General features: G+C 41.2%; 1 protein-coding gene across 9 annotated transcripts in view; it reads left to right on the top strand.

Annotated features, from left to right (window-relative positions):
* Positions 1-24,312, top strand: part of LOC134561973 (uncharacterized protein C3orf26 homolog) — a 219,868-nt gene that overhangs the window by 191,071 nt on the left and 4,485 nt on the right. For 8 of the 9 annotated variants that reach the window (XM_063419372.1, XM_063419374.1, XM_063419373.1 and 5 more), the window contains exons 2-8: positions 8,911-9,011; positions 13,688-13,759; positions 16,738-16,867; positions 19,516-19,575; positions 20,256-20,358; positions 21,833-21,893; positions 22,732-22,819. In XM_063419372.1, coding sequence (XP_063275442.1) covers positions 8,911-9,011; positions 13,688-13,759; positions 16,738-16,867; positions 19,516-19,575; positions 20,256-20,358; positions 21,833-21,893; positions 22,732-22,819 — 615 coding nt within the window. The remainder of the gene's footprint in view (positions 1-8,910; positions 9,012-13,687; positions 13,760-16,737; positions 16,868-19,515; positions 19,576-20,255; positions 20,359-21,832; positions 21,894-22,731; positions 22,820-24,312) is intronic. The other variant, XM_063419371.1, reaches the window with a different exon arrangement.

The following is a 24,312-nucleotide window of genomic DNA, read 5'->3' as shown; positions in this document are numbered from 1 at the left end:
CCCACCCATTAAGTAGTTTTATGGATTTATCCAAGTTCATCTTTCCTCCCAGTTTACCTATTTCTTGCCCATTAACAAGAATAAATGTTTGTCAGAAGTCAATATTGTAACAAATGAAGAAGGCTGGTTTTTGATTTAGAAGAGAAGACCTGAAAAAGTAACGAGTCCACCTCCAGCTAGATGTATATTGAATAGCACTGTGCAAGTAGTGAAATTCTGAATGGGCAGGTCACCAACACCCCTAAGCATGGACAGCATTGTGCTCTCTGTGCTCCAGGGTGGTGCCCTCATGAGAGCCACACCAACCCTGCCAGTTCCAGCTCCACAGTGCCACTGCCAATTCCATCCCTCTCTCTAGTGCCAGGATAGCGAATTCACCACAGATCCCTTCATTCAGACCAGAAGGTCATGAGGATAAAGGAGGGAATACATATGCTCCTCCCCAGCATGAGGAATGTACTTTGCACCCTCTTTTCACCCTCTGCAGCAAACAGCAGCTTCCATACACAGTAGATGGGTAGTTCTTAGATAGAGAAGAAATCACAGTGCTTGGTGGATCTTAAAGCACAGCATAGTCATACTTTGTCAGGAACTGGGCCATGCACTTCTTCCATAGGAATATTGTGGAGAAGGAGTGATTTCTTGCTCGTACACATAATAGACTGGCTTTGGGCAGGGAGTTAATCTTTGGGGAGGCTTTTATAGAGTGGTGCTGTTAGCGTGTACAGGGCTCTAAATGTTGCATGACCAACCTCAGTGATGCAGACTTCCTGGAAGAAGGGGAAAAGGCTTTAGAAGTGGTTATATGTGTTCATCAAGAGGGATGGAAAAGTGTTTTGTTTGAGAGCTGCATACACTCCGGTTTTCTTTAGGATGACTTTAATTTTTCTGTCTGCACCATGAAGAGGAAAATTCACTAGAGAGTCTGGCCCTAGTTTGTGCCTAGCTTTTCCTGAGCTCTTGTGTTTTCCTTGTGATTCTGAATGGTTTTTCGTCTTATTTGTTGACAGTTTGACTGCCCATGTTTCTTTGGTAGCATTTCCTCTGGAATGAGTTGGTTCTGGCTTTTCCAGAGCCCAGGCCATTTCCTCTCCCAGATGCCTGTGTTGGACTTAGTTCAAGCCAGGCTCGTGGGGATTCTCCCTCAACACAGTTAAACACTCTGTAACTAGTATGTGTGAGCTGATTTTTCTTTTGATTAACCCCAAATTCCTAGACATTTGTAGTTGTTTAAATATCCCGTGGAGCATTTACAAGGTGAGACGGTGAACCATAATGGCTCAGACAGCTCCCAGTGTGGTCAGCTGTATCCTGGCTTGCTCTGTTCCTCTGCTTTTCCGAGTTGGATAGTGTTGTCTAATGAGCATAAACTGTTGCACAGGATTGCTGGCACCCTTTTGAGTGGTTTCTAAACTGACTGTATGGTGTGGCATCTACCAGGAAGACAAGCTCTTTTTACAGGATTAACATTTATAGTGTTCATCCACTAAATTTGAAAATAGCCAAAACCCCATGCTACTTAAACAAAGCAGTCTCCCAATTCCCCATCTCTCTAGAAATATGCTTTTGAATTAAATTTGGAGTTAGAAGGAGATTATTGGAAGTTTCAATGTGAAGAATAGTTTTTGAGAGAACAAAAGGAGTAGATTGAAGTGATTTGTGGATGTTACCTCAGCCTTCACTCATTATGCCATTGGTGAAGGGTATAAACTACAGAACTGATTTGTGCCCTGTGCTGAAGCCTCTGGTTGCTCTTTTTTTGACAAGCTCATAATGAAGAAATTAAATTGGATGGCAAACTGTCAAAGGACCTGTCATGTTCCTATCATGTCAAATCTTCGTGTTTGTCCTTTGCTTACCATGGGTTTTAAAACTCCAGTGACTAAATGAATACCGAGTTCTCTCTGCTTACCTTGGTGATGCTGTTTTCCATTGTCCGAGGCATAAGTAGGAGATCATATTCAACCTTCACCTAGCAGGTGAAAATGTTATTCTTATTAGAAAGGGAGTGGCCTACTATTTTTTACCTCTGATCAGTCATGTTCAGAGGCTTTTCTACCATCTTTCTGTCTTACAGGCAAAATAGAACAATGAAAAAGTCAAATTATGAGTAGGATGAGGTTGTAACTATACTACGAGGCCTAGCCTCAATCATATAAAATTTATTCTCCAGTGCTTACATCTACACAACAGAAGATTTCCTCTGGTCTTATTCTCTGATATGCCCTTTATTTTGTCTCTTAATTCATTCCCAGTCAGTTATGTCTGTGATAAAATTTTTTTTTTCTTTTTCAGATCAGAATATAGTGAAGATTAACTTGATATTATTCCATTAAGACCTATTCTTTTTTGCTTGAATGGACAGCGATTTTAATTTAACTTATCCATCAGGGTAAAGAAGAGGAACCTAAACTGAATATCCTGTCACAGGATTTATCGGGCAACAAAAGTGTTTGTGCTAGATATGCCTTTTGAACTGCCCCAGGGAAGGGTTTGCATTTTTGGAAGAATGTTGTCTTTGACTTTGTAGTACAAGCTTTTGCCAGTCCTTAGGAACTATTACAGGGAATTCCTACAGAGTGGCTTGGCACAGGCTTAGCCTGGCTGGAGTGTGAAGAAGTTTCTGCTATCGGAAAATGACCTGTGGGGACAAAGCTGAAGCTGGTTTGATTCTGATAAAGTCAGAGGAATGGTTACTAACTGGTCATAACCTGCAAGGGAGCTTTCTGTGCAGCTTTGTGCTTCCTAGTGACAGTAACAGGTACCAGGGCATTCAGTGTTCCCTCCTTAGTTCTCAATGGTCAAAATACCCAAATATTTTAAGGCCTTATGAATGAAGGCACTTCATTTGATTCATGTGCCCATTTTGCAAAAGCTAAACTGCAAAAATTGTCTAAGTTTTCCATTAAGCTGTAATATTATGTCTCTTGATACTATTAAATACTATTTTTTCATTTACTGTGCATATAAGTTCTTGTATTGATTCTTAAAAATAGATCTTATGTTACTCTACTGTTTTAAATGATTTAACTAATCCTTATTTAAGAAGATAAGCAGATGTTTTGTTGTTTGGGGACTTTTTTCTGTAATGTGTCATATAGATTTCTCTCTTGTGCCACTCACTGCACTTCATGCATTCCTGTGATGGAGAGAATTACTTATTTTTCTTGATGTGCCAGAGGACCCTTTCTAATTTAGCCAGAGCAATCTGAGAAAAGAAAAGGGTGCTGACACTGTCGTAGCTATTTTTAATGCAATGGTTATGTGGTGATCTTCCCAAGGGCAGATTGCATTTGTGTCTAACTTTTTTATCTCGTTTACTAGAAATTTCTAAGTTATTGCTGTGATAAATAGCCAGCAACTGGTCTGAAGAACCATATTAATAATAAAATTTGCATTCTTAGCCATCCTGTGGTCTGAAAGTCCCCAAAAGAGCTTCATAGCTATTGCTTGGCCAGTTGGCTTTACACCATGGGCTCCAGGGTATCTATTATTAGGCTTCTCAAAAGGAAAAATCAAAGCTGTCCACTGCCTACAGAGAGGGAATTTAGGGAGGATTGACCTGGTAGACATGAAAGAGATCCACCTTTTGGGGTCAGCTGTGCTGGTGACACACAGCTGAGTAATTTGGGATTTGTCCAGAAGAAGGTTTGGACTGCTGTGAAATGCTGAATTCTGTACCTCCTTCTCCCACTGCTGTGCAGAACCTTTCCCTTGTGTCAGGGAAGTGTGTTAATCCCTTTTTTCTGAGTTAACCAGCCCACCAGCCCTGCCTGTTGCATTTAGAGGAGCTCATCTGTTGTTTGGGTACTGGTGGGCAGCATGGCAGGGCCCGCCTGAGCCCCGAGGAGGGATGTGGTGTAAAATCCTGTCACTGCCACTTTTAGCCCAGCTACTGTGGTCAGCACAGCTCTGCTGGCAACAGGAGCCCTCTCAGCTGAGCAAGGATGAACAGGGACTTGGGAGCCAATTCTGCTGACAGCTGTTACAGTTTACAGAAATTTAATTGACCTTGTGCTGTGTGTACCTGATGGGACGGGCAAGAGAGATGCAGTGAGAAAAGTTCCAAGTCGTGCATTGACCTTGAGATTATTTAATCTGATTCACTGAAGATTGAGGCCAGATTTTAATGGCAAAACCAATAATAAGGAAGTCTCCAATTTTTTTTTTCTCTTACCTCATCTCTTCCCCTCTTTTCCCTTCCTCCCAAAGAAAAGTCTCAAGATGTTCCAAACACACTTGGCATTTTAATTGGCGTCAAAATGTTTCGATCTACTGAATTTAGAGGTGGGAGCCCTGAAAAATACTTTGTCTCAGATTAATAAACACAGATCAGTACAATTTAATCAATCAGTAAATAAAAATACCACTTACAAAGCAGCCTGAAATTAATCCGTCACAGCACACCCAAACTGAACTATGCCCACCTACAGAATAATGACAAACACATCATTTCCTGTAATGTATCTGAAAGTAGAAAGACAGCATATAACAAATGCAAAACCTGTTTCCACAGTGTACTGAATCTTTTGTTAAAAATACAGAGGCTTTATTTAAAGTCTGGTTTCAGATGTAAAACAATTTTAGACTAGCCAGAGAAGGATAGAAATTGGAAAGTGGTAAAGGGGTGGGGGGCATAATAACTTTTGTACAAACTTTGTTTTCATGTCATTCTAGTTTAGTACTGATACATAGCCCTGATGAAAGCATAAGGGAAAAAACAGGGATTTCTGACCCAGAGTGTGTCTGATTGCAGGCAGATACATCAAATAAAGGTTGAGGGATTCTCCCTTGCAGGCATGTAAAACACATTCCCTCCAAATTTTGTCACAGAGATTAATTTAGCGGTAAGAATTGAACTTGTCCTGTACTGGCCTCTGTCACTGGGAGCCTTTTGGACACCAGGTAGATGCCAGACTTCGCTTAGCTCTAGAACAAAAAAACCCACTCAAACCAAAACAAAAAACCACCTAGTAGAAATTATTCTCTCACTTATCTTTGGGTATGTATGCAAAACAACATATTTCTGTTCCAAGTTTTCTTTTTATTACAGATTGGTTGTTCCTACATTATGAAGAGTTTTCAGAACCTTGCCTCCTTCCTCTCTGGAAAAGCTCCTTTTGTTTTCTTCATATTCTCCTCTTGTAACAAGCTTCCCATGGCTGGCATAGTTTCTGTAAGCTGCCTTTATCTTGATTTCAGCTGTAGGCTCACTTGAACCACAAGATACATTTCCCAAAGAATTTTAACATTATTTTCAGTCGTAACTTTTTATTTCTTTTAAGGCATTTGGAAGTGTCCTGCCTAGAAGAGTTTCACTTTTTCAGTCAGCCTTGATTCTTACAGGAATTAATTATTTATGTCGTTGTCACTACAACTCCTATGTTAATAATTTCAGAGTAGAAAAGTGGCATGTGAAGGTCAGAAGTCTCAGTGATGGTGAATCAGCCTAGCAAATGCAAGTTTATATGTTCTAGCTATTTTATATGAACAAAATTGCATTCACATCAAAGCACATGTCATTACATCCTATATCATTAAGGTCTTGTTTGCCTTTAAAAATACTGAAATAATAATGAAAAAATATGAATTTGTTGTGAATATATTAGTTAATAAAGGTGATTATTAAAGGGAACCTGTGAAATTATCTAAATATCTCTGTACTTTATGTGAATGTATATATGCCTGTAGATGTGTATGTATTAATACATGTGTTTACATGTATATAATTAGTACACAGAGATGTACTTAGGCTAAATGCATATGTTAATACTAAATTTGAAAGAAGTTAGAAACCAGTGCACTGGATGTTTTTAAGCAGTGATTGATATAAATAAAAATGTTTGTTTTGTGTGTGTGTATGTGTGCACGTGTGAAGCAGAAATGGCTTTTTCCATTTTTACATGGTTCAAAATAACATCAAATATAAATTCTTCATGACTGGGAAGCCTGTTAGCATGTGCCATGCTGCTGATGTAATACCAAAGCAAAGCATGTGGAGAGTTGTGGAATTCTCATTTATTTTTCTGTATTGAGAGCATTTTGTGACTGCTCTGATGCCTTGGACGACCTTGTGGTTGTGTGAATGGTGTAAGTCTCGGGGAAGCAGAGGCAGAGAATTGCTGTGCTCAACAGCATCCCCCTACAAGCAGAGTGTCCTGTCAGCACCTGCCTGCCCACTCCTTTGCACCCCAAGCCAGATGAAAGTCAACTTTGTATTAATCAGTTAGGCTCTGCATTTTCACCAGCATTATGAAGGGAGGATTTGTGAATTCTCCTGTTCTGGCAGAGAGAGGTCTCCTGGGAAGCTCAACACCTCCAAGCAGAGCAAACAGTGCTGGTCTGTTACAGACATGTATGTGATCTCTGAGCTTCTGCATGTATTTGCATCAAGCTAGGGTTTGTTTTGTGAATAACCCTGCTGACATCAAGGTAACTGCAGAAAAAGGTACACAGATTAATGTGAGCATGGTTGGCAGAGTCTGGCCTGTGGTACTTTTATGCCTGCAACAAAACGCTCCTGTCATCACAGGAGCTGACATGGTGCCACAAACAATTACAGCTTGAGACGAGCTGCTGTCCTGACTGGCACTGGGGTGATTGTTTCTGGAATAGGTAGAAAGTTCTCCAGTTGGATGGAATAAAGATACTCAGGTACTGCTGAAAGATGTTCAAATTTGAACTGATGTTTGTGGAGTCTGAGTCTGTGCCCTCTTCTCTCACTTCTTGCTGAGAGCAGAGGACAGTGCACCACGAATGCTGTCCAAAATTCAGATGAGCAGTGAACAGGTGCTACATTGTCAGGCTATTTCAGATCATGGAAACCATTTGTCCAGTTTTAGGTTGCTCTTGCTAGCAGCATGTCTTTCAGTTGTGAGAAAGAGAAGAGGTTATTTAAGACTTGCATGACTCCCGTTTGCCTTTCAGAGCATGCCAAGTGGGATTTCAGAAGGAATGCTTGCAGATCACAGGCAGCTTCCCCTGAATCTGTTTGCTGCAGTTCTCATTTATTTTCAATGTGAAACATTGGAAAGAGCTCACACAGCAGTTCAGTTCAGTGAAACATGCACAGACTTATTTTGGAGTGGGTGTTTGGGGCTCAAACACAGTGAGCAAGAGGGATGAAGAGGCAATTCTGCTTTCTTTGATGTACTTAATTTATAACATCTCTCCACAGCCTGCTTCAGTGCAGTGTCCAAGACCCCAGGGGTGTGGAGCTGGTGTGTGTTAAAGCTGGTCACTCTTTCAGTATCTCTGGAGCCAGGGCAAGTGAGACAGAACTCACTGATGTGTATTTAAATACAGAAGTTGCCCTTCAAAATACAGCCAAATAAATTTGCCAGAGGAAGGGTGATCCACAGCGAAACAAGCCCATGAAAGTGCAAATAAGTGCTGTCATTTCTTCCATGGCATCTATTTCGGTCTTGATTAAGTTCATTAATATATTTATCTACCCTCTTCACTTGGAAGTCTCTTAGTTGTACTGAACAGAAAACAAATTCTCAGTTGCTGCTGTCTTTCTAAAGCTCTTGAGTTTTGCCAGGAATCTAGTCTTTATCAAGTAAGATTTCATGACAAATGGCATCCAACCTGCTAAAATATTCGCTGATTCTCTTTACTATCTTTCAACTTCCTAAATTTTCTTGAACTCCTAACAGCATTCAGAACCCAACTTTAGGGTGCTGTTACACAGGCTTTTCAAGGTGGGAGAAAGGAGTGAAGATTATGAGATGGTATCTTTCCAGGAATAAATAGGTACCCATTTTGTTACCCATTCTGTCACATTAGGATTTTTAAAGCCACTACCTTACTGCCACATAATATATAATGCTGCATTTGTGGGTTCATAGAGATTCTTCCCTCCCTTCTTTCATCCCTTTACTCACCTTTCACTTAAATTCTTTTGCATATTTTTCATGTATCCTTTCACTTACATTTTTTCAGTAGATAGCTGTTTCAACATGGAATTTATAAATACCAGCTGTAAGTGATTTTCTCATTCTCATGTGCTCTGGCCATCAGTTTACTCTGCTCTCAACTAGTGTTTGCATGGATACAGTTATACCATCTATACTTGGGGTGAAGCATAAGAAATCCTATTCCTCTCTTTTCAAATAATCTTGAAGCTGTGAATTTACAACTTTGGAATACAGGAGATTGCAATAATGACTGAGTACCTGTTGGGCAGAAATATTCCAGTTACGGGAGTTGAATTAATTCAGTTTGATGGATGATAACACTTCTGGCAATAATCAGGGAAATAACTCAGTCCCCAGTAGAAATGTCTGTCTGAATACATCTAAAGCACTGTTATAACACTGTTGGAGGAAGCTGTTGCTGTGCATGTATTTTTTTCCCCAAAGTCTCTCTGTAGATAAAAGAGATGAAGAAGAAAATATTCAGAGACACCTGAATTTAAATAATTGTCTTTTAAATCATAATTGTGTTTTAGTCTTGTGGACATTCCGCTCAAACTTTGCGAGTGGTGCCCTTGTCTAATTATTGCTGAAGTAAGAGACACAATTAAAATGTACTTGCAGGAAAAGTGTGCATATTTTTTACACAATAGGACATGATACTGTCTTGTCATTTTTCCTCTTTAATGTGTGTCAGTAAGGCATTTGGGAGCTTGGAATGGGGATTTTGTGCGTTTTTGTATGTGTTTGCTTGGATTTTTTTTCCCTTCATCTGCAAGACTTGTTTTAGTAGGAGGAAATAACTTTATTTTGAAAGAAGTATCAGCAAACTTAGCAAGAAGAATGTATTTGTTACAGCTGTATTTATTGCCAATCATGAGAGTGTGTTATTGTGACATCCTTTCAGCTAGAGATTTTATCCATTTTTGAATGCAAAAATGGATAGATGGATTGGAAAAACAGTAACAAGAAGTTTTCTCTTTTTTCTGATTAGATCCTTCTGATGATGAAGCTATTGAAAAAGCAAGTGAAAACAGGACAGCAACATGTCAAGATTCAGATTCCAAACCTGCTGTGAAAAAGAAAAGAAAGCAGGTTTGTAAATTAGGCAATTGTTTAGCACAACAATGATAACGCATGGGGAAGCATAATGTCCTTTATTTTCAGTAAAGGGACAGTTGTCTTCACTTCCTCTGATCTGTTCATGTATCTTTTTTTTGTTTTTAATTACGTGTTATTTAATAATTTTTTAATTTTTGTTTTTGATAATAGTGATCTCATTCTAGTACATTTCAGCAATAACTTCACACTTGTTTTGTGTGAGTTGAGATTGCCAGGCCTGTCCTACAGTGTGACAGTCCAGTGGTACAAGCCTGGATGGTGCTACTGAGTATCCTCCCCTGCAATTTTTTCCCTTTCCCTGCACACTCAAATCTGGAAAGCTATATTTACTTGTACAGTTTCTCTACCCAAGCATGTCCCCAGTTCAAGGTCCAAGTGAAAAGAATTTAGGTCTTCATGGGTTGATGTTTTCTTACCCTTGCACTGCTAAAACCTTCATTTAATGCCAAGAGGAACTGTGTTGTTCAGCATTACTTGGAGTATGCCAAGGAGCAGGCAGCATCACCCCAGTCTGAGGGAAAAAAGTCATCTAGAGGTCACCTGATTTTAAGAAGTTTCTTGTCTGAAGGTAAATTTGTTCTGCCTTCCTCATACCACCCAGGAGAATCGACTGAGTGGCTGTCAGAGAGCTAAAATTACATTGGAAGCTATCTCTCCTTCAGGTTATGGATATTAATTTTGACCCCTAGGTCAATAGTAAATTCACTCTGTAATGCCTAGGCAATTGCCCAAGTGAAAGCCATTTGCAGGGATGTTCTTTTTTTGTAACAGAGAAGTGTAAACAACACGGTAGCAATTACTGTGCTTTTGGGTGTCTTTCCAAAGAGACCAAAGGTGAAGTGATCCAAATATCTGAATGAGATCAATGTTTTGATTAGGAAAGAGAAGCAAGCAATACAGGAGAAAACTGGATTGCCTTTGTACATGCTCTACCAGGGGGTCAGATGCTGAGGGGTGAGAATTCCTACAGAGCCATTTTTTATCACCATTTTCACTTAGGCATTTAGAAGTAGGTGAAGACACTTTGTTTGGAAGGGTTGCTTGACCCTTTTTATGAGAACATTAGAAAGGATAGCCAACACAAGTTACTTGCCAAGGTAGCCTGGAACTGCTCAGCTGTGGCAGAACACCTGCCACTGGTCTTTCTGTCATATCAAGAATATCAGCCTGCGTGTTGGAATCAGGTAATTTGATGTTTAAATGTGAAACTGCAAGAGGGAAATGCTTTAAGGGGGCTCAAAGTCATGGATGGGTTATTGCCCATCTTTTAGACATAAAAAACCAGAGTTATTTATGGAAAGCTGGTGGTTTTGTAATTCTGGTGCAAATAACAAAGCCCCCTTCACTCATGCCTGCCTTATTCAGAGGCTGGAAGCTGTTCTGCAGTGGACTTGGCACCTTAAAGCCTGTCACGAGACAGGCAGAGTTATGAGCATCCGTGTTCCTGGTGTGCAGGCTGTCCTCGGGCTCGCAGTGACAGGAGTGACCTGTCTCCAGTCTGGGTGATGCAGTGGTGTGTTTACTGTGTCACAAACTCCAAAAGTCAGAGCCTGGGGCTGTCCTGGAATGAAAGTTTCACACACATGCGAGACTGTTTTCACTCGACGGTTGAATTTCCCGTAACTTTGGCAACATGTGAAGAAAAAAAGCATGTTAGAAATATAACAGGAAGTATTTTATGTTCGGTGTATGACTAACAAACAAGGAATTTATGACATTTTAGTTCATAAATCACTGGTCTCAGCACAAATTTCCTGTTTTGTGCATTTTAAGAATTTCCATGTAAAAATAGCATAAAAACACGGGGCACAAGGGAGCCGTGTCAAAAAACAGTGGTTGTCTGCTTTGTGTCTTGCATAAGAAAAGCATGCAAATGACCTTTTCTTAAGGGTGGCATGCAAAGAGCTATTGCATGAGTAGGTAGGCAGCTAATGCTTGCATAAGGGTCAGAAGTTCAGGACACATCAGATGCTGAAATATTTTAGACTGCACATCACCGAAGACGTGTAAGTTTACAGCCATTCCCCACCACGAAATTTCTCTTTCTATGCCACTATTTTTAATGTCTGAATAAAGTGGATTTGCTATTGCTAGGCTAATAATATACTATGCTTAAATATAAATATGCAGCGCAAAGGAGGCAATTTTGAGTCTTAACATGCTTCTCTAAGGAAGCAAGGCTTTGACTCCAAGCCTGCTGTGTGCTTGTGTTGCCTGCTGTGTGTTTCTGTGGCTGTTGAAAGAGAGGGTTACACACTGCCCTCAAAAAGAAGCCATGGCATTTGGTGGGACTTTCAAACATTTGAATGAAGGCTTAGCAGTGAGAAGTTTTTTCTTCCAGAGAAATTTTTTCAGCTTTGTGGCACATTTCATTCTTGTCTCATACAGGTACCAGTTGGGAGGGTTTGCAGAGTTATGTAAAGCAGTTCACGATGTATAAGAAGGGAGCAATGGGCCCAAAGTGAACAAATGACATTTTTCAGTATGCTGGGAGAGTGGTACCACCACTGGGATAGGGAACCATCATACTCTGCTGGAGGACAGAGATTCAGGTTGGCCTTTTCCTGACTTTTAGATTGCTTGTAGGTAGCCCTTGACTGAAGCAATCCAAAGGCTTGTTCTCTGCTTAAAATACGATGTTGAACATAAAATTTATGATTAAAACACCTGGCAAATGACCTTTAAGTATCTATGGACAGCTGGGTTGTGTAAGAGTAGAGCAGAGGGTAGCTCTGTTTCAGTCTCAATGTCTGGGAATGCTAATGGTAGGGATAGGAATGAAGAAAAGTATGGTGGTGTTTTAAAAACACTTGAATCAGAGTCAGGACAGAGATATTTAAAATAGCAACAAAGCAAAAATAAAGCCAAAAAAACTTATATTAACTCTGGAACAATTTTGTTAATTTAATTGAGTTTCCACTTGCAGTCGTTCCCTTCATTTCTAGTGAAGATAATCTCTGTTCATACCTGAGAAAATGACAGGGACAGACCTCTGTTGTTGAGGCAGGACATAATCCCTGTCACAGCTTCTCGTGGGTTTTGATGCAGGCTGCCTCCCATTCCAGCCATAGCTGTGGAGTGCTCTGCTAGCTGTAGCAAGTCCCCAGCCAGATCTTCTCTGATAATTCCTGAGTTTCATTTCAATCCTCAACCCGTTTCAGAGCCACTGCTGTACAATACTGCTGCCTTTGCAAGGGCAGTGACTGTGGCACAGCACAGAAAGCAAGAGGTCCTTTCTTTGTGTTCAGCATGGTGGTCACCTGTTTTAATAGCTAATTTAGTAAGGGGAGTGGGAAGGAAAATAGAAATGTAGACGTAATAGGAACAGCTAAACTTCAAAAAATGCATCTGGTGAGGCTGAGAGTGGGCTTGCAAAGTCCGGCGTGTGCTGGGTTGGGTCATTTAGCACCAGGTGCCAGAAAGTGTCCTCCTCCCTTTAAGGTGGGGCAGTGCAAGGAGGGCTCAGAGAGGCCCAGACACTCTGAACTTCTCTTGCTTTCCTTTGGCCCTCTTGGCCTGACTGAAGCTGCCTTCCCAAGGGAACAGCTTCTCTGCCTTTCAGCTCGGCTCCCTTTGCTGCTGTTTCTTTTCTTTCAGGCTTTCCCCAGGGAGGAGTGCTGGATTTGCTGTTCCTGGGCTTTTTAGTGCTCCATGTGATGAGTCTTCTCCACATTTTCTCACAAGAGCACAGTTTTCCAGCCAAGTGCATCGTAGCAGTGTGGAGCTTTTTCCTGCAGCTCAGCCTATTTTCCCATTACTCTTCATCAAGTCACTTATTAAGTTCCAAAGCCTGTTTATGGAGATAAATGTGCATTTCCATTAGGTGGAAGGCCCTAAGAAGGTGAAAAAGAGAATTGCTACACTCAAAACAAGAGAAGTCTATGCCTTGCTTCCTCTGTTTTGGACAATTTTAGGTGGCTAAGGACAAATCCTAGCCCTGGATTATGTGAACAGGGACTCTGCTACAAATGGACCAATTCAGCCTGTTCACTCAGGCACTAAAGAGGGTTAATGATAGCAGCACGTGTTGGATTATTCTGAAATGCACCATGGATTTTTCTTGTGTGTATTTAACCCTGCCTGCTATGAGGAGACAAAGCAAGAATGGGGTAGGACAAATCTGAAACATGTTTTCCTAAATTTTGCATTACAAGTGTAGAGGGAAGTCCAGAGCATGGTTGTTTCCAATTAATCTCGCCCAGTTCCATGTTATTTTTTACCATCTGGATGCTCACCTTAGACTCAGATATTTTAGAGCACTACTGGCAAATTTAAAAAAAAAAAACCTCTCCTTTGCAATAGTAGAGATTAAAAAAAATAAATTTAGCAGTAGATTTTGTTCATATTTTCCTCCTGATTTTTTTTAAAGTATCAAAACCTGCTTTTCACCATTTTATGGGATTATGACTACACCCTGAATGTTTCAATTTTCTCTTCTTTTATTCCCTCTCTTGGTTGCAACAACGATCTCAATTCCAAAATTACTTTATATGCATATAACTGTAAGGATTTGATTCCTTTTATAGGTGGGGGAGTTCAGTTTTAGTTGTTTTTGCCTAGTCCAGCATTACAGTTTCTGTATCTCCTCTTACTTTCTTTACCTTCCTTTGGTCACTTTTTTTTTCTTCATTTTTTAATGTGTTTTGCAGCCTACTGAGTGTTTTTTGAGTCAGCCTGAAGAAAAGCAAGAGAGCACTGTGAAGGCCAAGAGGAGGAAGAAGGTATGGGTGTCTCAGAGTGTGTTTGGGGTCTGGGCAGTGGGTTTATGTCCTACTGCAAGATGCAGAATGGGGACAGACCTGTGATGATGAGAAATAATATGGTCATAATGTTGCAGCCTCTTTTGGAGAAGAGGAGGAATTCCTAATTTTGAGCCTTACTCAAGATTCCTATTCCCAAGCTGACCTGTGGCATTTTGTCTGTATTCCACTCAAGGGTTGTGTGTGCCTCCACCCCACTCGCAATTGTTGCCCACCAGGAAAGGGTGACTGGAGGAAAGGTGGAATTTCAATTGCTGCAGAATCTGACCCATCCCCACAGTGTGGTCAGGCTCCAGCTGCGGATACATCTTTTGAGCCAAGGACTGTCCTTGTTCACTCTTCTCCTCCTAGCATAAGTGTATAAATAAATACTCTGTGTTGTCCCTCTGGCTGTGCTCCATCCTCACCCACAACAAACACACCCTGCAGCCTAAATGGAGATTATGTGGCACCAGGCAAGTGCATTGTCTTTCTGTAGGGGGTCAGACTGTAAATATTTGGCTCCCACACAAGGCTGAGGGGTGGCCTTTTCATGTTATGTTAGCCCTCCTAATCATCCAGGGAATGGGAAGAGCAGGATTTTGCTTTCAGTGTGGCTCTGGCAGAGTAAGGACAGTGCTTACTCCACTGGAGCCAGAGCAAGGGCACGCCATGGCAGAGGCTGGCAAACCCACCCAGCAAGAAACCCCATTCTCAGGCAAAGGGCAGCTGCCTACTTACACCTCTGCTTTCCCTTGGCCGCTAAGCCGGCAGACACAGCCTGTCAAAAATCCCATTAGGAAACATTTATTAGGTTGATCTGTGGCTTCCAAACAAAGTGCTGTCTCCAAAAGTAAGGAAAAGGTGGGAAAGCCCTTTTGTTTTTTAGCATCTGGAATGAATTGGAAGAAAAATAATAAAACTTCCTGCATGGGGAACATTTCCCCACAGCACTCCTTGAAGGAAGAGAGTTTGCTCAGGTGTCCTTGCTCTTTAATAATTTCTTGTTGTATCAGGCTTCTCCCCTCCAGAGGGCAATGATTTTTCTGAAGGAACCAAGTGGCACAATGAATGATGTAATGGTCCTGTGGAACATTATCTTAAGCTGAATTACCAAGTAAAATGAACCTGATAGTTCTGTCTTGCTCTCCCCTAAATCAGAGGTTCCCAAATGTGGGTCATTTCAGAGGCAGCTTGTGAGGCAGGGCTGGGGAAAAGCGTTTGGGGTTGTTGAGAGGAACAATGGAGAGGTTTGGCTGTGGGTCTCTCACAGAGACTGTCTGTGCTGCTCACAGCCTCTGGTCATGCTTTGGGAGGACACTTGTTCCATGGCAGAAAAATCCAGCAGTGGTAAGTGCTGGGGAATCTTGGGAAGGAACGCTGCAGCTTCAAGCACTGCAGAAACCTGCCGAACAGCCAGACGTCCTCTGCAAAGCCTTCCAGGGGCTGCAGAGGGCTTTGCACCACGCCGAAACTACTTCATCTGCATGTCCCCCACTGTCAAAGGTTCAGCTGGGGTCTTGCAAACCCACAGATGGCTTTTAGCAGGGTGAAACAGGCAATGCCAAAGTGGCAATGGCTGGGAGAGGCAGTGCTTGCTTTGCCTTTGCTGTTTTGGCAGCCCCCAGCTGGCTCTTCCCAGAAGCTTTCTTCAGCATTCTGCCCTCATGCTGCTGTTATTGGAGTAGCTGGACTCTGTTGGGCAAGGGACGAGAGGAGGGAGTGGGTGCTGAGATGGAGCGAGGGAAAGAATGGATGGAAGGAGGTCTGTCCCCGACATTAAAATTCCTGCCATACCTCTCTTCAAAATTTCCATTGATCTTTGCTGTCCTGAGCCTTAGCCTACCAAGCTGAAGGTACCCCCTGTCCCTCCAAAGCTGCCAAAACTTCTTCCAGACCCACCTCATCTCTGTGAAACCCCCTTTGCCACAAAAATACAGATCCTTTTGCTCCATCCTAACCACAACCTTCTGCTCCTTTTCACTTCCAGACTTACACTGCCATGTGTCCCCTTGATGATGATTCAGTTTAGCTTACACAGCTGAGAAACCTTAAGCTGCCCTTTCAAAAACTAAACACATCTCAGTGAGAACTGGAGAGGCATCACATTCTTGTCATGCTCTCCAGACTGCCTCCATCCTTGCAAATTTGCTGTTCTCTTAAATACTTAAAATTTTACTTTCTTAAATGCTGGTAGATCAGTCAATGGGAACCTTAGGCTATTCTGCCCACGTCTCCTTTAATTATTAAGAAATACAGCAATTTTTTCACTTCAATGAGAATTCAGACCTGTTACTTGGTAACATTCCTAAGGTATAAAACACAATCATTACAAACTTATATTTAGTCTCTAAAAATTAGTGGTTTTTTTAAGAATTACACAAATGTGTGGGAGAACAAAGCAGCTGTGAATTCTCATTGCTTGACCTGTGGTTTTGGTGTTTTAACTTATTTTCATCACCCTGCCATGGTATTCTGTGAACACAGCTAACCATCCTCCCTTCCAAATATAGATAGTTACTCTGTTTAAATCGAAATATAACCATATCATATATTATCACTTGATTCCTGTTGTTATGCCTTAAGAATAATAAACTAAAGAAAATTACAAAAAAAAGCCTGAATTTTCAAGCTGATACTAAAGTGTAGCAATAGCAAAACTCAACAAACAGCTTTCAGTTATGTTTTTGTTACAGCAGCATTTCAGGTGAGTGCACAAGATTGTTCATGTTCAGGCTCACAGACCATCTTGTCCAAGTATCTCAGCTTGCACCTGAAGTCTGCATTCCCTCTAAAGACAAAGGAAATCTTGTCCCATTGTAAGGTGTTTTTCCAGTTAAAACGTAATGAAACTGATGTTACTATATAAAGATATGGACAAACATTTATTTTCAGTGTTGTTAGCTAGCCAAAGAGTATATGGAACTACCATATTAACCCATTTTACTTGGATTTTGTAGAAGAAGATTTCTGATGTTCTGCAAAAATCTGCTCCAAAACCTGGTGCCCCTGAAGATCTACAAAATCTGCTTGCTCAACATTTTGGTGAAAACCGTTCCGTGATTGAAATAGAGGAATTACAGCTGCCAGGTAACTTACCCTATATTTAATATATAAATAATGTTTCTTTCATGATACTATTGGCTTATTTTTCTGCAGAAGAAAGAAGATATTTGAGGCAGGTCTTGAGTTTTACTTTTTAATGGTTTTATTTCCCTTTTTACTGTATATTAATTTGCTGTTTAAGTTTAAATGTTAATCTCCTTGGAATAAATGTGAGGTTTCTTGGAGTAAGTGAAATGAAACATTGTTTAAATGTCTCTTTTTATTGTAAAGTATTAACTTCTGGAGCTCACTTTTCTGATAGAAATTTTACGATTCCTAATAGTAGCTCTCAAGATGCTATGAGAGATTTATTTTGTTCCTGGGATTATCTGAGTCAATCCAGATGCATAATAAGGAGCTGACAGAAACAAAGAAGTAGTGAGGCATCATTCTCATATGGGTATGAGATTTTGAATGCAGTGTTTTTTCAGGGAGTGGCATGAATTGAGGTGGTAATTTTGGTCCACGTGTGAAGTGACCAAGCTTTAGCCATGAGTACCCTCTTTGTTCCCTGCCTCCAGTGAAAAGGCAAAAAGCAGGACAGAGCAGGCTCAGCTTCTGTCAGCTGCAGATTGCCTTGGAGATGATGGCAGTGTTGAGCTTCTCTGCCTCTCCTGTGCAGACAGAGACACTGCCCATTATTTGTTGTTCGGGCTCATGAAGAGCAACAGCCTGGTAACCAAACTGCATTCACCTTTGGGACTTCTTGAACTGTCAGTGACCTGTGCCCAATGCAGAAGCCTTCTATCCAGCAGTGCTTTTTCTTTTTAATGCATGAGCCTGTCTCTCCAGGTAAATGTGCTCTTCCTTAATCCCCATGATTCTAGGCGGACCCTTCTTTACTTCTGTGGGGCAGTCTCAGTTTTGTTACTGGATCAAGAAAACCTGGAGTAGTCCCATATAGATTTCTTTGAAAAGCTTGTGTTAAGTATTTTTTGGCATGTAAGGTTTTTAGGAAATAATAAAATGCTTTGGTTTCTTTCTTATTAAAAGAGCCCTTTGGGCTACTGAAGTGACCCGTTTCCATATGTGTTGGATGGAGATATTTTTTCCTTAATTTTTTTGCTGGGAGTTGAAGGCTTAGAGTGCCAAGGAGTTTAGAACTTGTCCAGCTGTCAAGTCATTCACGTCAAAGCACCGAGCAAATAACAAGCAGCTACTTTGGAGCTGAGTGTTCTGTTCACTGACAAAGCGCAGAAGGTCAGGGTTGGTCAGAAGGCAGCCTGGTCTCTTGCTGCAGTCTGGAGCTGTGCATTTCTTCCCCCCCTTACTGAAACTTCTATTTAAAACTGATGTAAATACTGCAGTTGCTGGACTGTTGGTGGGGGTCGGTGACTGAAGCTGTGTCCTTCAGAAAGGACCCCATGAGCTGCCAGTCATTAATGAGACCATGTGTTCAGAAGATCAGCCCCTGCCCATCCCCAACAGCATCAAGTGCATCTTTTAAACGTGATTTTTGAAATAAATCAGCTGCTGATCCTTCAGTTGGACATATCCATTTCCTTTGAAGCTCAAGGCCCAGTAAATGTCAGTCTCAGGATTTAAGAGGAATCAGTGCAAAATAAAAGGTTTTAGCAGGACAGGACTTCAGCCAGGCATTAGCTACAAACTAAGTTTGTGACACTGTCTGTTCTCATGAAGATCCTGGATTGGTGCTCTCAGCATTAGCACAGTGCACCAGCCATGTGAACATGAATAACATCTTTGAAGAACTCCTTAGTTTAGAAAATGTATCAGCAAACATCCATGAACACCCTGAGGGGCAGTGCTTCATGCCAGGTGATGACAAATATCTTTAAATAAATATCTATTTATGTCTTTAAAAACAGAATCGTTAATGCTCTGCAGAAGCACATTGTTCCATCAGGCAAAGAGCCCTTAACAACAGTGGCAAGTTTTCAGACCATGGAACTTTAATCACCTTTTTAAGAACTTTGATTTTCTGTATAGGCGTGAGAAAGGATCTTCCAAAGACCCTGCTAGGATCTTCTTGCCATTATATGGAGTTAAACGGCGTGTCTGCCACAGAGAGCTTTTAAAAGCCTTCCTAGTTAACGTGGGGCCCAGAGAAAAGGAAGTCAGCAGGAAAAGGAGAAAGGCACTGAAATGCAGTGGAGGTGTTGCTGTTAGGGTCGATGGCATTAGGTAGATTACCACAATATGAAAGGCCAGAAGGTGAACAAACCTATTGGCAAGTAAATGATTGGCAGATTCTTGCATTCATGTGGTATTAATTATTTGGAGGATGTACAAACATATCTCATCATAGGTGCACTGGAGGAACAGTCTAGGAGTGTCAGACTCTTGGCTGAGGCTTTGATTCATTGAGACAAAGACATATGAAAACTTTCTTTTAAACATTTGATCACACCTGTACAGCAGCCTTGTGTTCAAGGTTTGAGCCTGGGAGAAAAAAAGAAATTGCAATTCAAAGAAGTTACCTTCATTGATTTAATTCATATAAAGTTTCTTCTACATTAATTTTTGTTTCAGAAATGGTAATTTGTTGATGATGGATTTATGAAGTTGGGATTTCATCAATATAATTAGTGGTTATACTGCAAACATATATTTTATATATCCTTTGCTGTTAAAACATACCAAGAAAAATATTTTTTCCTTTATGTTTTCAGATTCCTGTTTTTTGCCAGCCAATGATCTTACCCACAGTTTTTCTTCATACCTGAAGGAAAGTGAGTTTAAATGCTGATTTGGGTGAGATGAAAGTTGTATGAAAAATATTGTTACGACAATATTATTGCATCTTTATATGTAGCTGCAAATATTGTTTATTATGAAATATTAATCACTTTAAAGCTTTTAAATTTTTTTATGACAAGGCTTGTTTTTCTGGCTCTTTTTTTACTCTGTTACTTTTTTTTTGGTATCAAAAAGGTTCTGGGCTTTCTTTTAATTGCTAGGCATTATTTGTCAGTAATTTATTGTGGCTTCATGAGTAGGTGTATGTATTATCTTACAATAAAAGTCCTGCAGCTGTCTGCTGACATGAACCAAGAGAACTTTTATTCTCTTGTATATTTATACAGCACTTCAGGTCTGGTAAATGTTTCTCTGCAGTTGATTTTCTCTGATACGAATTGCCACATGTGGCAAATGAAGACAATGGGCTCATCACCTTAAAAACTGTTGATTATCAAAGCTTATCTAGTTTGTTCAGTTATATGATATTTCTGTATTTTATTTATTTTGGGCGTTCCAGTTTCCAGTTTCTCAGCCGTGACTGAATGCTAGCGTTGCCAAAGTCCTGAAAGGAGTCAGCATGTGTGTTCTTGCTGCTGGCTACCATTCATCATGTAATTCAAAGTTGTGGCATGTGGTGCTGTGTGTGGGTACAAGGGCTTTTCCCTTGCAGTCTGTCCCAAGTGGGCGAAGCTCCGGAGGAAGCACGAGGAGAAGAAGTCGCTGGTGCTGCTGGTGCTGTGCAGTTCTGCCCTGCGCTCCTTGCAGCTCATCAAGTATGTCGCGAGCAAACGCCGTGTTGGGGTTGGCACTCGGTCAAGAGTTTGGTCTTGGAACCACAGGCTAAAAGGCAAAGCTGGGACACTGTCCTCTGCTAGCCAGCAAATTCGCTGGCTCAGACTGATGCAAAATCCCTTCCTTCTTTAAACTCTGGGAGCGTGGTGTTGGGTTTTGGACTGAAGTAATGCTCAGTACTTCAGTTCCCTGGGAAGTGTTACTTTCATTAAAAACCAGAAGTAAAGTGTAACCAGTTTAGGGGAAACATGGAACATGTTAAACTTAGGAACTGAGTAAGCCCATGAAGCACCATGGTCCACCACTAGAAGCCATGGCTTTGCACCAAAGGCAGCGAGGACATGGCGTGTCAGGGCCTCAGATGCCAAGGTGTGTCTGGCCTGAGTGCTTCCAGGTCTGTGTCAGGGTTCTCAGCTGGCGCAGGCTGGCACAACTGCTGCACAGAGATGACGATTTTCAGTGTGCCCTGGTGTCTTGGGCTGAAATTCCAAACCAAGACACCTGTCCCTGCTTTTTTCCCCTTCTTTATCCTCCCCCTTCTCACACCAGAAGTTTTGATGACTTTGATGAATTAATGTATACCTCACAAATTTTATGGTTGTCTTCTGTGTCTTGACCCTAGTTCCTGTGCTTATCTGTCAGTACAAAATGAGATGGAGAGTTGGGAAGTTTGATTCCATGGCACAGATATGAGCATAGATAAGGCAGATAAGGGCCAGTCATGCATGCAGCAACTAGCACCTGAGACTTAGGTGGCTTGGATGTAGATAAACCTTTAGGTTTGCAAATGAAAAATTTGGTGCACATGCAAGAAGCATGCAGAGCAAGCTGTCTTAAGTGACATTCAACAAAGACTAGTATGTTGTCTCCTGTTTGATGAATACAGAACCTAGAGGTGTTACTATGTGCAAAAACGGAGTGTCAGAAAAACAAGTCAGGGTTTCTAACAGATTAGTTAGGTTAATTGGAATTTGGACATTGTCTGCAGTAAAGGCAGTGGCAGCCTAGGTTTTCCCAGCAGCTGTGCCACAGGAAGACTGTAAAATGTAGATTTGTCCATACACAGATCCTTCCTTTTGTGCACACACACTCATACTCATTAATACCTTTATCTCAGTAACTGAACTATTTTTTAATTAGGATTTGGTGATTAACCAGTTTTGAATTAAGCCAGCTGTGAAAGCACCGGCTGTAATATAAAATATATCTGAAAAGCTATCTAAACAATATTGCCCCCTACTGATACCTTCCATTGTGTCTGTCCAGTTGTTGATCTCTCTTGGTGAGCAGCAAACAAGAATGTACACAGTGTTCAGAGTACAGCAGGGTTCACTGGAGGACTGTGTGTGTCTCAAACATATTGAGAAATGCCAGTTAGTTTTTGTTTCCTCATGTGTGGTCTTAAGCCCAGCCCTGCTTCTTGTATTTCAATGTTCATTTTTTTTTTGTTGCTAGGTCAATGACAGCCTTTAAAGGAGATTGCAGAGTCCTCAAGTTGTTTGCAAAGCACATAAAGGTAAAGAATTTTAACAGAGCAAATAAACAGCTAAATAGTGTGATCCCATTTTCTTTTTAAACCCTTTGGCAGCAAGTGCCTTTCATGCAGTGTTCATATGGAGTTCCTCCCGTCAGACAGTGCTTCCTTTGGAAACGCATTGCTGCAGTGTGAGGAATTCCACTAAGCACCATCTCCAGTAGCTCTGGTGCAGCCCTGTGCAGAGTGTAGAGGCTTGTGCACCTGCTGAGCCTCCCTGTTCCACATTCCCATCAAGTGTTCCTTCAGATGCAGAAGGCTCACACACACAGGTCTGTGGAAGCAAACTGTACCAGCACCCACATTTGGATTATGAAAATGGAGTGCCTGGATCCCCAGTATCCATACCTGTTAAAAAGCACATTATGGGGGTGTTGGCAGTAATGAGAAGACACTTGGCCTTTGATATAAATGCTGTCAAACACACAAATGTCATTTGCTTTATTTCACCTTTTCCCAGTATCTTCATCTTGAAGGACTTCAGAGTTAATTCAGGTTTTTCAGTATTCCAGAGAACTTGCTTAAATGCTGAAGGAATCTTGTTGTTCTCACCTCCAAAAATAGTTGGTGCAATTGCAGATTTTTAACGTTAAAAAAGATTGAACTTCTAGAGAAGTGTGATGCCCAGCTGGCTTGTTATATTTCTTAAACTTTCTACCAGATATAATAGTCTGACAGTTTGAAAGACAAATATCATCTGTTACTTGATTATGTTCTAGAAAGAAATACAGTGAGATTTGGGTTTATTTCCAACTCCTTAAGAAGAAATTTTAAAACAATTATGGATTTACTGCGGTTTGTCTCTCTCTCTTCCAACTAGATAAAGGAACAAATTAATATGTTGGAGAAAGGCGTGTTCCACATTGGGATTGGAACTCCTGGGAGAGTAAAGGCACTAGTGGAGCAAGGTAGGAGAACAAGGAGGGTTTCCTCCCTAGATATCTTACATTTGGTCTCATGAGAAGTGAAACTTCCACTGCTGTTTTCAGGTTGACAGGAACATGTAGATGTGGGTACTAAACTGTATGGTTCTGTTTCTCCACTTGTGCTATGTCAGTCGAAACAAGGTCAAGGTTCTAGTACTTTGTTTTATGATCACCTTAAGCTGGCATAAGCCAGTATTAGCAGAGGAAGGCAGAGTAATTCTTCCTCTCACCTGCCAGTCTGTGCTTATTCCCCCTTCCTGCTCCCTGTGCAAGCCCCAGAGGCTGGCAGCTCAGTGAAATGACCCCAATTAAACCAAAAGCAGGGTGCACACAAAATCAGGTAATGAGCAGGCAGAGGTGGGAGACTTCCTCTTTTGACAGGAATACTGATTTATGCTCACTTGAAAGTGATTGCAAAACCATAGTGTGAGATTTAAAGCTCCAGGAAGCCAAACACTGCAAGTGGATCAAAAGGAAATAGTGGCAGAAGTCACTGTATCATATGTCACTTGAGCTCAGTGTAAACTTTTGTGAGGGGTGGGTGAAAGATCTGCTTGCTGATTTGATCTTATTTCTCATTTGCCTGTAATAAAATTAATTATTCTATATAAATCTCCTTTTCTCTTCCCAAATCTGGAGCATTTTTACTTATTCGGTAGACAGTATGTACACAAAGAGAAAGAAACAACAAAATGACAAGATGATCAGGCAATCCTTTCCATTCCTCTTATGCAAGACACTGTCTTGCTCTGACTGTGGGCTCTTGGGCAGGGACTGGTGGTGCTTTGGGACTCTACTGCTCCTTCCAAAAGAGTGCAGGGGTAGCATTTTGTTGCTTCCACCAACATTAAATGTTAGCACTCAGCACTTCAGCACATTGCTGTGAGAGTGGTGAGGCTCTGGAACAGGGTGCCCACAGAAGCTGTGGATGCCCCATCTCTGGAAGTGTTCAATTTTATCCCAAGCTCTAATTCTTCTTTGACAGCTTAGTGTTGCAGTGCCAGGTCACTTAGAGAGGGGAGAGGAATCAAAACCGATGGGGAAAAATGGTGGGCATCATGTAGGGAAAAAGACCAGGGAAAAAATAGGAGAATGGCTGAAAAGCAAGTCCAGAAAGGGTCTTCTTTTTTTTTCACCACTGTTTATTTGAAGGATAAAAGAATTCTTCAGCAGCACCACTGACCTGACTCATATTCACATAGCACCCTGTCCTGTAAATTGCTGAACACTGTCTGTTCCTGTTAACATCAAATTTTGGGTTAGGGTCCTTGTAACTTACCAGTGACATCAGCTGTGGAAATTCAACTCCTGTGGTTTCATCAAGAGGAGGCTTGAGGAATTACTTTCTGGCAGGATGTTATGCACTCGACAAGTCTGGCAACAGTAGTTGTTCTGCTTTTGTGTTTATCTTCCAAAAAGGCATGGGATTATGTGGCTAAGGGAGTTTGCAGTGTCAGTGCATTAGTTTTCCAACC

This window comes from Prinia subflava, chromosome 25, assembly GCF_021018805.1.
Source record: "Prinia subflava isolate CZ2003 ecotype Zambia chromosome 25, Cam_Psub_1.2, whole genome shotgun sequence".
Classification (NCBI taxonomy): domain Eukaryota; kingdom Metazoa; phylum Chordata; class Aves; order Passeriformes; family Cisticolidae; genus Prinia; species Prinia subflava.
The sequence above is the reverse complement of the archived record's forward strand: the minus strand, read 5'-3'. Positions and strand labels throughout refer to the sequence as shown.